General features: G+C 61.9%; 1 protein-coding gene across 1 annotated transcript; it reads right to left on the reverse strand.

The window, feature by feature from the left end:
- Positions 1–290: 290 nt before the first annotated feature.
- Positions 291–13,089, reverse strand: RFLNA (refilin A). Its single transcript, XM_011381092.2, has 3 exons — positions 12,917–13,089; positions 3,626–3,735; positions 291–3,126 (listed from the first exon to the last, which is right to left on the reverse strand). The coding sequence occupies exons 1-3, from the start codon at positions 13,073–13,075 to the stop codon at positions 2,793–2,795; spliced, it is 603 nt and encodes a 200-aa protein (XP_011379394.2). The 5' UTR covers positions 13,076–13,089; the 3' UTR covers positions 291–2,792.
- Between the last annotated feature and the right edge of the window lie 13 nt (positions 13,090–13,102).

Here is a 13,102-nt window from a genome sequence, read left to right on the forward strand (position 1 = left end):
CGGCTTCCTGGAGGTGTCAGATCTTGGGGTAAGGACGGGCTGAGCAGAGGGAACGTGTGCGGGCAAAGGCTGAGAGCCCAGGGTGGCTGGACGAACGTCGGCGTGGGGCCAGGAGTTTCTGCGAAGGAGCGAGCTGATGCCCAATAAGGCCACTGCTGGTTTTCTGAAATTGGGGTTGGCTTGCAGGGGTGCTCAATGGACTGTGACGGAGAAACGGGCCTAGGGACAGTTTTCCCATTGTAAAATGGGGACAAGGCTATTGCGTGAGGCGTAACTCAGCCGTTTGGTTCTGTATAGACACCGTCCACTTGTCTGTGCAGGGGTCGGGGTGGGGGCGAGGCAAGGAAGAAAGACAGCGTGAGTTTGACGGCGAAGGAGTGGGGAGTCCCGGTGGTCTGGCAACCAGAGACTCTTATTTGCATAATTTGGGAGCTGTTGGGTGTCCCCTGGCCATGCTGTCCTTGAGAAAGCTAAGGAGAGCCACCCAAGAAACCCCGTTTCATGGCTTCTCCCGGAAGCCACGAGGGTTTTGCCGTGGCAGCCAGGTGACAGGCTGTCCTTCCATCTGCAGACCCTCGAGTCGGGCCAGCTCTGCTTCCTCGCTCGGTTTCTCAGCAGCTACGTCACAGGGTCATTGTGAAGGTCGGGTGCTCGCGCCGTCTGCCCGCTGCCAGGCTGCCGTTCTTGTCACTCCTGCAGGGGGACCCGTCGGGTCCAGAGAGTTGGGGGCACCTGTTTTTTGGTGATGGTGGGACTGGGGGAGGTCTGCTGAGTTAGATTTGAGACAGGCAAGCGTGAGCGCAGAGATGGGCAGGGGTACCAGAGGAAGAGGCTGAGGGAGGTGGGTCAGGATGGCCGTTTGGGGCCAACGCCGGCCCCCCGACCTTCGGACGATTTTCTGCCCCTGCAAGAGGGGTGGGCTCCCGGCCCCACCCCCGAGAAGGGTCCCGGCAGAGGCTTCACAAGCATGAATTTATTGTCCCCACAGCCTGGGAGGTCAGACTGGGTGCCCGTCTTGCAGATGCTGAGAGAAATAAAGTCACACGCTCTCCTTCCAGCCTCCGGGCCCACCCCATGTTGGGGCTTGGTTCCTGAACCTCTCTGTGCCCACTGACGCTTCTGCCAAGTGGAGACACAGCAGTGCGCCTCTCAGCCGGTGACTGAAAGGGGGACGACAAGGGGGATGGCGTGCGCATTTGCCACCGGCCCGGAGCGGGAGTGCTGTGAGTCAGCCAGCGTCCCTTTGTCATTATTTACACACTGCCAGGCTAGGGCTCGGACATGGAGCGACCACAAGTGACGCAGCCCACTGCGCTCCTGTGCCCGCCCCCTCGGAGGATCTGTCCCCAGCAGGAGGCGTCTGTCACAGACACCTCGCTTGCCCAACTCGAGGACAGAGGACGTCGTCCCTCGGCTGCAGAGTGTCTCTCGCTAAGTGCACTCACAACCCGGGGCCCCCAGAGGCTCCTCCAGGGATGGAGACGAGATGGGGAGAAACGAGTTGCAATGCGGACCACGACTGCTGCTTTGCAGAGGCAGCGGCGGGCGGGGCCTTCTCCAGGGACCGGGAGGCCTTCGGATTTGTCGGTGTGCAGGGCCGGCGTTTGGACTGCGAATGTCAAACAGATTCCGCGGGGCCCAGACCTGCGTCCCAGGGTGGGGCCTGGGCCTCTGCATTTATTAACTGGCTCTTGGTGGAGCTGGCGCACCCTGAGGCTGGCATAGGGGGGGTGGGGGGTGGCATACGAAGGCCAATGTGACCCTCCCCCAGCAACCCGCATGGGATCTGAGGGTCTCAGAAACAGGAAGGAGCATCTTTGGGTTTGCACATTTTATTAAGATAGTCAATTCTTAAGTTATTTCTCTGTTATTCAGAAAGCATTCTGGAGAGAATATGCACTGTCTGTGTAGATATATAAAAATATATCAGTCACTTTGCCTCTCCTGGACTGAGCTCCGAGGCCCCATCCTCACCAGCATGAGGATGCAAAAGCCCCAGGCTTTGTCCCGCCTGGGGGATGGACGGGGTGGCGACCGGGGTGGATCCATTCAGGTCTGGGGGCATTCCCATAGACACCTGGGGCTTCTGGGGCATCTGTCCCAGGGAGCAGCCGGCTGGGAACCCCAGCCCCAGCGAGTCCTTGCTGGTCTTCCTCTTCCGACATCATAAGTGCGAGGTGAACCCTGTAGCACTGTCACCACGGTAACAGGCAGCCCAGGTCCCCCGCAGTATCTCTTTAAGCCGACAGCTACGCCTGAGCCTTAGGCAGGTGACAACAGACATTTCTGGAGAGCTTCAACGCCTCCCCTTGGCACCTAGCACTCTGCCCCCCGGAAGTGCTGGTCCTGGAGGCCTTGTGTGGACGGAGGCTGACAGGGACGCCTTCAAGCGAGACTCGGGACGCAGAGCTCAAAGGCCTCAGTTCAGACCGGCTATGCCCTCCACTCTGGGGCAGAGGACGCTGGGACAGCTAAGGCGGGGTCTTTCCTAGGCTGCAGACCCCTCGAATGACCAACATCAGCCCAGGCATTCGCGTCCAGCCTTTGCCCAACCTCCTGCTGCTTGTCCCCCACCTCATGCTCCTCAGAGAGCTGTGGCCAGGCTGCCTCACCGCTTTAGGGGCTAGCAAAATGGATGCGTTGACAGAGTCCAGCACGTGGACACCCCGCCAGGCAGCCAGGTCCTCGGCCTCTGCACCTCCCTACCGCCCCGGCTCCAGGCCGAGCCCTGGAGTCTATGGTCCTTCCGCCCCCAGGGCTCCCGGCGGGTTACGTGGGGGCCGGCCTCCCCGTTAGAGCGCCGTGGGCCCCAGGAGGCAGGGCCCGGGGTGCTGGCACAGCTGGAGCTGCACGCTGGCCGTGAACCAGCGGCTGGGCCGGCCCAGGCTGCAGTGCAGGGTGGTGCGGAACGAGCTGCGGGCCTGCTTGGGGAAGATGATGGTCGTGCTGCAGAAATGCAGGGCGCGCGGGCGCGGCTCCAGGGTCAGCTGGCTGCGGTAGCTGCGCCACGTGCAGTTGGGCGCCGCCACGATCGTCTCGCTGTAGGCCGTCACCGTGGGCACCGGCGCGTAGAAGACGTTGTCCCGGAAGTGCTTCTCGGAGGTGTACTTGACCTCGGAGTTGCAGCTGGGGGGCGGGAAGGCAGCGGGGTGAGTCCCGGATGGGGGCAGCCTGGCACCCCCCGCAGGGACTGGCGGCCGCGGCACTGTGGCCGTGACTCTGGAAAGCGCCCTCGGCAGAGCCCTTAAACACACGGCCTGGGCTGGTCCCCAAGGTCAAGGCCGAAAGGTCAAAGGGGTGCCGAGGCCCAGCGCCCGCTGAGAGGGGATGGCTGATGCCGCACGTGACGCTGGCTGGGTCCTGAACCGGGATGCAAATATGCCCTAAAAGGACATTTTGGGACAGTGGACAAAACTGGACTCTGCAGCGGGGACTGGACCCCTCGGTGGATAAAGGGACAGTTACCGTCGCGTGGAAAACAGGGCGGCCCAGCGCTCCCGGGACGCCGGGGAACCGCCGGCGGGGGAAGGGGGCCGCGGCGCATGTGCACAGAGGGCGGGGCGCCTGCCGAGCCCGCCCCACTCCGCCCCCCACCCCCGGGGGCAGGACCCCGAAGCCCACTCACCGGATCTCGGGTGTGGGTTCTCGGTTCACCTCGACGCCCTCCCCGAAGAACACGGGCAGTAGCCGGGGCCTCATCTCCAGTGCAGGGGTGCTCGGGCGGAGGGGCGGAGGCTGCGGGGAGACCCACAGACCCCAGGTTACAAGGCCCTTTGGCACTGTGGCCTCCGCTCCGCATGGGCACAAGAGCGCCACTCATACCCTTCCAGCGCTGGCCGGCCTCCCGAGCCCAGACCCACTTGGCAGACCTGGACCTCCCACGCCCCCGGCCCAGCCCCCAGCGTGCGGAGCGGCTGCCTCCCCATTTTCTCTGCCCACCTCCCGTCATTTCCCCCCTGACGTGCTCTCTGTCCCCTTCCTCCAGTGCCCCAGGAAAATCTGTCACTTGATTATCCTGCACTGACACTATGCCCAGAGGGGGGCCCAGAAAGGCAGCATTTTGAAGCGGACATCTGACAGGTGACAGGCCGCTCCCTGAGACCTTGGTCTTGGCAGCCTCCTCAAGGTTGTGCAGGCACAGTGACTTCATCCTGGAATTCACTCCATTCCGGCGAGTGGGCCTGCGCTGGGGTCTCACCCGACCTCACAGCAGCCCTCAGCTCTTTCTCCCGCTTTACTGCCAGCATGGCTGCTGTGGGCTCAGCGATGCCAGCCTGTCATCAGCTAGTTCCAGCTCTCTGCCTTCCACTCATGTGGTGGGAACCCCACTTCCCATTCCCCCGGGGAGTTTGAGGACCTGGCGAGTTCCGCCTGTGCCACCTGTCACCTCCAGGCCAGTGTGGGAGCCTCCAGAGCCCCCTCTTCCTCCTGATGCATCACTCAAGGTGGAGGCTTCGTCACCAGCCGTAGAGCCTCAGTTCCTCCGAGGGGCAGACCACCCAGGCCCCTACATCGTGGTCAGCACCCCTCTCCGGGGCCACAGCTTTCTGGTCCCGGAAGTGGGCCAACAGGAGCACCTGCCACACAGGCTTCCACAAGGCCCAAATGGGTCACGGCACCTAGTGTGTGGCCAGTGCCCGGCACAGAGTAAGCACTGGGAGAAGCTGGCTGGTCCCGTGAGGCATTCTCATGGAGGTCTGGGGTGGGGGTGGGGGGACGCGGGGGGAGAGAGGTACAATCCACACCCTTTGGACCTTGAAATAACACCGTTCCCACCTTCTAGAAGCAAGCACACAACGTCTCAGGAGACTGCATTAGGAACAAAAAGATAGCGACAAGATTCAGACGCTCCCAACATCCTCCACGGCTCCCCCGGCTAAAGTCGGCGCTGACCCCAGCTGCAAAACTCCATGACCTGACAGTTAGAGAACCAACACTCTCCCTCCAAAAGATGTTTCTCAACAAAGACGTGTGCAGGTGTTTGCTGAGCACCTACTATGTGCTGAGCACCTACTGTGCACCGGACCCTGCGTGGGTGGGTGAGGTGCAGTGCCTCCCAGGGCCCTTCCTGTTCAAGGGGGCGGGGAGTGATGTGTGGCCACTGGGGAGAGAGGATGGTGCAGGCACGTTCTGTCCAGATCGACGGAAGGGCTGGACGGAGAGAAGCAGCCTGCGATGGTTTTAACCATCCCACTCCTCACTCTCTAAGAAAGAATCACCCCCAAGCTCACAGGAGGCCTTGAGAGCCGAAGCCGGGGTGCTATTCTCCTGGGCCCACCCGGGCTGAAGGAACGGCCGAACCCCTGATGCCGCCTGAGCGGACCTCGGTCGGGCGTGACGGCAGCCACATTCCGGCCGGATCTCGCTGCCCGGCTGGCCGCCCGCACAGGAGACGAGGCTCGCTTCACAGCTGGGCCCGGAAGCCGGAGCTCTGGGCACCGATTTCCAAAGGACGCAGTGGAAAAACATCTCGAGTCCGCCCGAGCTGGAAGCACCACACGAGAGATACGAAAGGCCGGCGAGGACCCAGACCAGGCTGGCATCCAGCGGGCCTGGTGGCGAGACAGCTCCGGAAGGCACCGCCGAGGCCCAAGGACGCCCCGAAGGGCCCCAGGGCCGGACACGAAGGGAAGACAGGCAGCCACCGGGTGCCAGGAGCGCAGAGCCGAGTCTTCCTGAAGGGCCGCGGGTGACTGAAACAGCACAATGGCCGTGCGGCCGTGGCACCCAGCCAGCCGGAGAGTGGGCACAGAGCACGCCTGTCACAGCCAAGGAGGCACAGGGCGGGCCCCGGGAGGACACACGTCCGGCCACACTGGGCCAAGACGCTCCCCAAACACTGAGTCACATTCCAATGGGAGCCGCCAGGGTGGGCTGGGGAGAGGCTCGTGTGGGGAAGGGCACGAGGGGCTCCCCTGGAGGGCTGAATGCCGGAGGCCAGCTCCCCTCGTCACAGCCCCAGGGCGGCCACACCCCAAAGGCCCCGTGCCCGCTCCCCTGTACAGCGAACCGGGCGCCTGCTCACTCAGAAGCAGTTTCCACACCTGTAGAATGAGCCTAGGACAAATGACTGAGGTGCGGCCTGCCCAGGGCAGGGGCAGGGGGAGAACAGTGAGGTCCAGGCACGGCCAAGCTGAGAGCCGAAGGCCGAGCCCCCAGTCTCCCAGGCCCCACCCTCCCCTCCCCGGACCCCCCAGCTCCTTCGAGGGGACAGGAGAGCCCTGCTGAGGCCTGGGGGCCGGCTGGCTCCCGTCTCCGGGGCAGGCGGGGGTGGTGTGTGGGGACCCGGGTAGCCGCAGAGGGATCCAGAGGACAGGCAGCCGCCTCCCCGGTGATTCATGCGCCTTCTGCGGGGTAAACACCGGCCGCTGGCGGCTGGAAGTGCACACACAGGCGCTTTGGCGTGCTCCCGTTCCTGGCTGCCGTGCAGGTCGTGGCCTGCAGGACGCACAGGGATAACCACTCTCTTGTGAGAGCTCTGTGCCACTCGGTGACAGCCCAGCCCAACTGGGGGGCCTGGCTGGCGGGGACAGGTAGGCACAGCACAGCAGTATTTGTGCCCAGCCTGGGTGACGCGCGTGGCCTGTAGCTGCCACGATGTGAGACAGAGCCGAAGCCACACGGGGCCCACAGAATGGTGAACTCTCTGCTCGGCCAGGGAATGAGAAGCCCCGATCGGTGGAGGGGCCTGCACTGCTGCTCCTGCAGAGAGGGGCCACCAGGGGGACCCCACGCTGGCATGGGCAAGGGGCGTCCCCGCCAAAGCCACAGGAAGCCTTCGCACCCGCCAGAATGGCCTCGCTGGCCACGGATGGCTTCTGTCGCAGCTGGAATTAAACGCGATTATCTTCTGCTTGTATTAAGGGTTTGGGGCCGAAAGCTCGCACGGTGGTCTAAGGCTGACCTTCACCGTCATCTATGTGGAAAGTGGTCCAAGGGAGGGACCTTGAGGAATTCTCACCCTTCTTATGAAAAGCCTTGAGTACTGGGGGCAAATTCTGGGGCAAGGGAGGGGCTCCTTACGCTCACTGCCCTCTCCCAACATATCACAGCAGGGCAGCTGGACGGGCCATTCGGGGAGCCCAGAAGACCCCGAATGGAGTGACCTCTCCCCGGAGAGCCACAGAGCCTCATGGGACCAACACAAACCCCACAGGCCCGACTCTGACACCCAAAGCAGCAAAACCGTGAGCAAATACCAACATCGGACTGGAGGCAAGGCTCAAGGACCGGCCTGCTCCCGGAGACAGACAGCCTGGGTGGCAGGCTGGCTTGTGACCCCTACAAAGACATGTGACCTGTGAATGTGACCCTACTTCGGAAGAGGGTCTTTGCAGGTCTGGTCAAGTGAATACAAAGTGCCATCGGATAAAGGGGGAGTCTTAAATCCAGTGACTGGTCTTCTTATAAGAAGTAGGGGGTGTGGACACAGGACACGGCCAGGGAAGAAGGCCATGAGATGACAGGGCGGAGACCGCAGTGCTGCCTCGATAAGCCAAGGGACACCAAGGACTGCCAGCCGCCACCAGAAGCTGGAACGGACACATGGGGTGGCATCTCTCCTACAGCCTTCGTAGGGAGCCGGCACCTGATTTCCAGCTCCTGGAGCCCGGAACTGTGAGAGAAGGACTTTCTGTTGCCACCCAGTTTGTGACTTTGTTACAGCAGCTCTAGGACAGGCACCTGCAAGATTCCGCCAGCCCATGAAAGGGGGCGGGGGACGACGACCCAGGACACAAGAGCCCCTTAGTGGGCAACGATGGGCTTGGGGCAAGGCTTCCCACTCCCCATGAAGACTCGGCACTGTCGCTTCCTCAGAATGCATCCCACGAGGACCGGCGGCCTCCAAGATCGTGACCTGCCTTCTGTGCACAAAGAATCATGCTCCCACAGCCTGCTCTGAGGGGAGTCCTGGTCTGCTGCAAGGGGGACACGTATTCCCACATTCCGACGTCACCGAAGGAGGTCCCGGGGGCCAGGAGTATGAACAGACCCTGCTGACCCCAGGAGTTCACGGTCAGATCCTGGCCGGTGGCCTTCCCCCAGGAGGGTGGCTCCTGCCCGCTCCCCTGTCCGCAGAAGGCCATGGGCCTATCTGTCTTCTCTTCATGCGACAGCTACACACAGAGCTGAATTTCTCGGGCAGGTGAGCTGCCGCGGAGACGTGGGGCTCGGGGTCGGCTGAACTTCCACTGGAGGCCGGTGCATCCCGGATCAGGCAGACGGGCTGACCAGTGGCGCCAGCGTCTCTGGCTTCTCCCCCACTCCTCACGGCCGCCCTTTCAGCAGACTGGCTCCTCCCACCTTGGCCTGACACACCTGGATCTCCTCCATCAGAGCTTGCTCAGACACCTGTGCTGCTCAGGGACACACCTGGGAGCCTGCGAGGGGGCCGTGAGGACTGACTCCCGTCTCCTCAGTCCATCTGTCTGTCCATCCATCCATCCATGTCCATCCTTCTATCTATCCATCCATTCATTTATTCGCCTGCTCACCCAACTTTCTATTTATTTGTTCATCCATCCATCCATCTATCCATCCACCCATCCACCCACTCAATCATCCATCCATCCATCTGTCTATCCATCCATCCACTCACCCACCTACCCACCCACCCATCCACCCACCCACCCACTTGTCCAGCCGTCCTCCCTAATCCTGGGCCCTAACTCCCTAAATCTCTGATTCCTCTTCTTCTCCTTCGTCCTCGGTCTCACCATCGCAGACCAGAAACAGAAATGAGCAGATCCGGGATGCTGAGAGGGCGGGGGTGACAGCCGAGATCCTAAGAGGCGGCGGCTGTGACCATGGGTGGTCTCGAAGAGCTGGGCAGCCCTGGGAAATTTTCAAAGATGGGGCCAAGACACCTCACTCCCCACCACCGATTCTACCCACGTCCAGCCCGCAGGCCTTCTTTCAGAATCTGGGTCCGAGAAACCAGCACCTCCTCCTTAGGGACGTTCTCAAGTAGGCCACTCAGAAACACACTCGCCCCGTAAACAGACTCAGCAGATGGGACCGGAGTGTCCAGAGCAATGCAGGACGGGCCCAGGCTGCGGCTGCTGGAGAACCCCATCTCCACATCTGAGGGGTGACCACTTAGACCGTCACCCCCGTCACCACTCCACAGCGGGCTGAGTCCTGCGTCTGCTGGACACGTGAAACCGTGTGCTTCTCCCCCACCCCGTGGGGGCTGTTCCTCCAACGTGCACCCCGGGAACTCGGCCAGAGATGCCAGATGCTATCTGTGTTCTCCCCGGGGGTGATGGGGCAGGTTGTTAACTTGGGGAGACAGGCGTCTGCTGCGCACACCCATTCACCCTACAGGCAGCAGGATGCATCTCCCCATGACGCCCCCTGACCCGACAGCTGGGCCAGGCAGGATGGGGAGGAAAAAGGGAAGACATCGCTCAACCTCGAGCTGGCGGTCCAGGCCCCAGGAGCCCGAGGGGCACAGACAGCGTCCGCCTTGTTCACGGCTGTACGCCTCGCCCCGCCTGGCTTAAATATTTGTGGGATGAGCTGCAGCTGACAGGCACTGCCTCCTGGCCCAGCTGGCAGCCTCGGCTGCCCTGCGTCCTGCAGGAGAGCCAGCCCCACCCGCGAGAGACAAGCCCGGCACAGATCCCAACCCTCCGGCATCTCCCAGTCAAGTCCCTGATTTGGGTTTCTAATTTGGGAGATGTGGGAGCTCATGATGCCTTTTTAAAAAATAATAAAACAGTCCCAAGTGCATTTTTAAAAGATCGAATGGAATTTTACCTGCTGGCCTCAGCTCGACCCACACGTCCCCGCCCTGCCCGGCCTCTGCCGCCCTTGCCGGCTCCTCACACGCCCACCTCGCTCCTGCCCCAGGCCCTTTGCACCTGCCACCCTCCTGGCCGGCATGCCCTTCGGCCCCTTGACCACAGAGTCCACGCCCTCGTTTTTTTTCTCCTTTCTATTAAACGTCACTTCCCAGACCACCCTGTCTAAAGTGACTCCACCCTCACCCAGCTTTTTGTCTTAAGGGCGCTTATCAACCCATCTGGGACTGTGTCCCACAGGAATGCTGAGCCACGAGGGCGGGAGCCTTAGCCACCTTGTTCCCTGCTGGGCTCAGTCGGGACCGGCGGGATGAATGTCTGGTCCCCAAATCGTCGTGGGTTCCAGAATCACCGGGAACGTTACAGTCTTTGCTCCAAAGAGTGAGCAAGAAAACCCACGGTCGAGACCGAGTGGCGTCACCCGCACCCAGCCTGGTCCCTAGTGCCTTTTCCTTCTGGAAAATACCCCACTGACGCAGCAGCCAGACACCCTGTGTCAGTGGGGTATCGTCCAGAAGGTACGTCCAGCCTACGAGAGGGGGAACGGGACCTCTCGGATGAAGTGAAGCGGGAGCAAACTTAACATGCGTCTGTCCAGAATGCGGTGACGAGCCGGCGAGGACCCCGGCGGTCAGGGTTTGGGGACGGCGCTGTCACTCAAACCCTGGCTAGGGTCTGTGACGCCAATGTTGCCCGGGACAGCGGTGCTGGAAACTGGGTGTCAGAACAAAGACGGCCACCCTGTGCGAAGCCGACCGAAGCCCAGGCCCATCTGGTCGGACCCACGACACTAGGAGGTGTCAGCGGAGACCGGGCCCCGCTGCCACCAGCCTCTGCTTGTGCATCTGAAACCACGAGCTCCAAGACTCAGGACAGGCTTCCGTCCTGTTCCCCGGAGACACGCAAGGCCAGCGGGAGATCCTTCTCCTGCGTCTGTGCCTGGAAAGCTTCTCGGTGAGACACCAGCCAGCGGGGTGTTGTTAAACACCAGATTAAGGATGTTTAGCAGGAAGGTAGCCGGGGTTGGTGGGGGGCGGGGGGTCCCGGCTGCAGGGCCCAGGACTGAGAAGAGGTTGCCGATGGCAACCATCGCCTCCCTTTTTATTAAAAGCAGCATCTCCAAATGCCATAGGTTCACAGGCATTTTGTTTCTTTAATTTTAAGAAAGCACACACACAGAGGTAGTTCATTACCCCGTGTGGCCTTGGGAAGCCCCATAGTGAAAAGTGGGGTGAGTTCTGAGAAGAGAGAGTCTGCGGCCAGAGTCATGGGTTCCATCCCAGCGCGGCCACTTGCCGGCTGGGTGGCCCCGGGCACGTCACTGACCCCTGTGCCTCAGCTTTCCTGTCTGGAAAATGAGGATAATCAGAATGCACCCTTCATGGTGAAAATTAACCGGGTTAATGCACGCCAGGGGTCTGGGGCAGCCCCCGGCACGTGGTGTGAGGGCCATCCGAGCAGATGCCGTTACCCCAGATTTTGCCTTCAAGTCCAATTAAAAGATCAGGGACGGCAGGATTTCATCCCCGGCATCCAGTTAGCGAGGCAGAGAAAGAAAATGAAATCAGCTGGAAGAGCCAAGCGAGGAAGCCAGGCACCCTGGCTGGCCCGGCGGGCAGAGAAAGCGTCCAGGAAACCCTTTCTAAGGAGGATTCTGGGTCAGCTCAACAATACCGAAGCAGACTGGTTTCACGTCCCTTTTCTCTGAGCCCTGTTGTGTTAAGACACCCCAGGGATTTACTCCAAGATGCCCTCCACGCGACCATGCCAGCCAACTCTGAGACGTGCGGGATGGCCGGCCGTTTCCGACAGCGGGATGGGTGTCAGCGCAAACAGCCTCGGTCACCTCTAGGCACCTCTAGCAGTCCTCAGCGCCCCTCCCACCCCCCGCTAGAAAAAAGAGAGACCAAAATTCAAATTCGCTGCATGATTTTGGTCTAAGACAGCAGTTCTCAAACTTTGCTGCACGTTAGAAACACCTGGGGAGGTTTTAACAATCCTGATGCCCGAGCCGCAGCCTGTACCAATTAAACAGAACGCTGGGGACGCGAGGCAGGCAGGGGGGTTTTTTTTTTTTTTTTTTAAGATCTCTGAGATGCTCTGATGCCAAGTCAAGTTTGGGACCCACTGGACCAAGGAGCAAGGGAGGCACGGATGAAATTCCTGTCATTATCTGGAGACAAGGGGACCCTTCCCTTCTGATGCTCAGCTGTGGGAGGCAGTCACAGCCCCGTGAGGTACCAGGTACCATCACTGGGGCCTCAGGAGAGTGGAGTTGGAGTCGTGTTCCCACATACACCCAGCAGAAAAGAAGTTAAGGGAGCAGAGAGCAGGCAAGTGCACCCGCGTTAGGGACCCATGGAGTTCAACCTGCCATGTCCTCCAGGCGCGGAGGTGCTGCGTTCCATCCCGCCGCCTTGCTCCCGCCTGCGGGGGGCACCCGGTCTCAGTTCAGCCACCAGGGTGGGTGGCCATCGGGTTCAACTGGAGGCCCCACTAAGTCCAGCGGGACACAAACTGGAGTCTCCCCACCTCTCCCAGGCACGGCCTCAGCTCCACGTCAACCATCCCTCACCACCCCGGGGAAGGAAGGCTTCCTGTCTGGGTTTGGTTAAAAAAAAAAAAAACGAAAAAGAAAGAAAAGGAAAAAAAAAAAAGGCCTTCACGTCGGCAGCCCGGGGAACAGTAAACGCAGCCAGGACCGAAGCACCGCAGGGACCTGGGTACCAGCGCCGCAGGGCTCGGGCCCAGGGTTGGAGCCCACCTAGCGAGGGCCCGACTTCCGCGAGCATTTCGGACAGTCGTGCAGCCCCTGCCGGGTCACCGCTGACAGAGGACTCTCTAGCTGAGAGGCCACCGCAGGGCCGGGCCGGGCCGCGGGTCCGGGACCAGCCTGGACCACCTCCGCCTACGTGCCCCCGTCCCCACCTGGGCGCGTGGCTGTCACTGGGCCACCGTCTCGGCTGGGGCGACGTGTGGGGGTGGAGCCCGGCCCCGGCCTCTGAGGCGCCGGGTCTGGGGCGCAGCGAGCGCAGACCCTCGCCCGCACCCCATCCCCACGCCACCCCACCCCCACCCGGTCCGCCGTGTGCGCCGAGGCGCGCGCTTACCGCTCTGGCCTCGCTGGGTCCGGCGCCCCCCGCGCGCGCGTCGAGGATGCCAGGCGCCAGGGCGTAGAAGGGGGGGCTGGGGCTGGGGCTGGGGGGCAGCCCGGAGTCGGGGCTGTCCAGCAGGCCCTCCCGGCTCTGCTCCTTGAGGCTCTCCTCCATGCCCTGCAGATGCAGGTGGCCCACCAT

This window comes from Pteropus vampyrus, unplaced genomic scaffold (genome assembly GCF_000151845.1).
Source record: "Pteropus vampyrus isolate Shadow unplaced genomic scaffold, Pvam_2.0 Scaffold430, whole genome shotgun sequence".
NCBI lineage: Eukaryota > Metazoa > Chordata > Mammalia > Chiroptera > Pteropodidae > Pteropus > Pteropus vampyrus.

Bases quoted from the DNA above. Each gene is read 5' to 3' on its own strand.
- RFLNA (XM_011381092.2), bottom strand. From the start codon at position 13,075: ATGGAGGAGAGCCTCAAGGAGCAGAGCCGGGAGGGCCTGCTGGACAGC. The intron at 3,736-12,916 runs GTAAGCGCGCGC...GTCTCCCCGCAG, and splicing joins GACCCAGCGAGGCCAGAGCG to CCTCCGCCCCTCCGCCCGAG. The intron at 3,127-3,625 runs GTGAGTGGGCTT...CCCGCCCCCCAG, and splicing joins GAACCCACACCCGAGATCCG to CTGCAACTCCGAGGTCAAGT.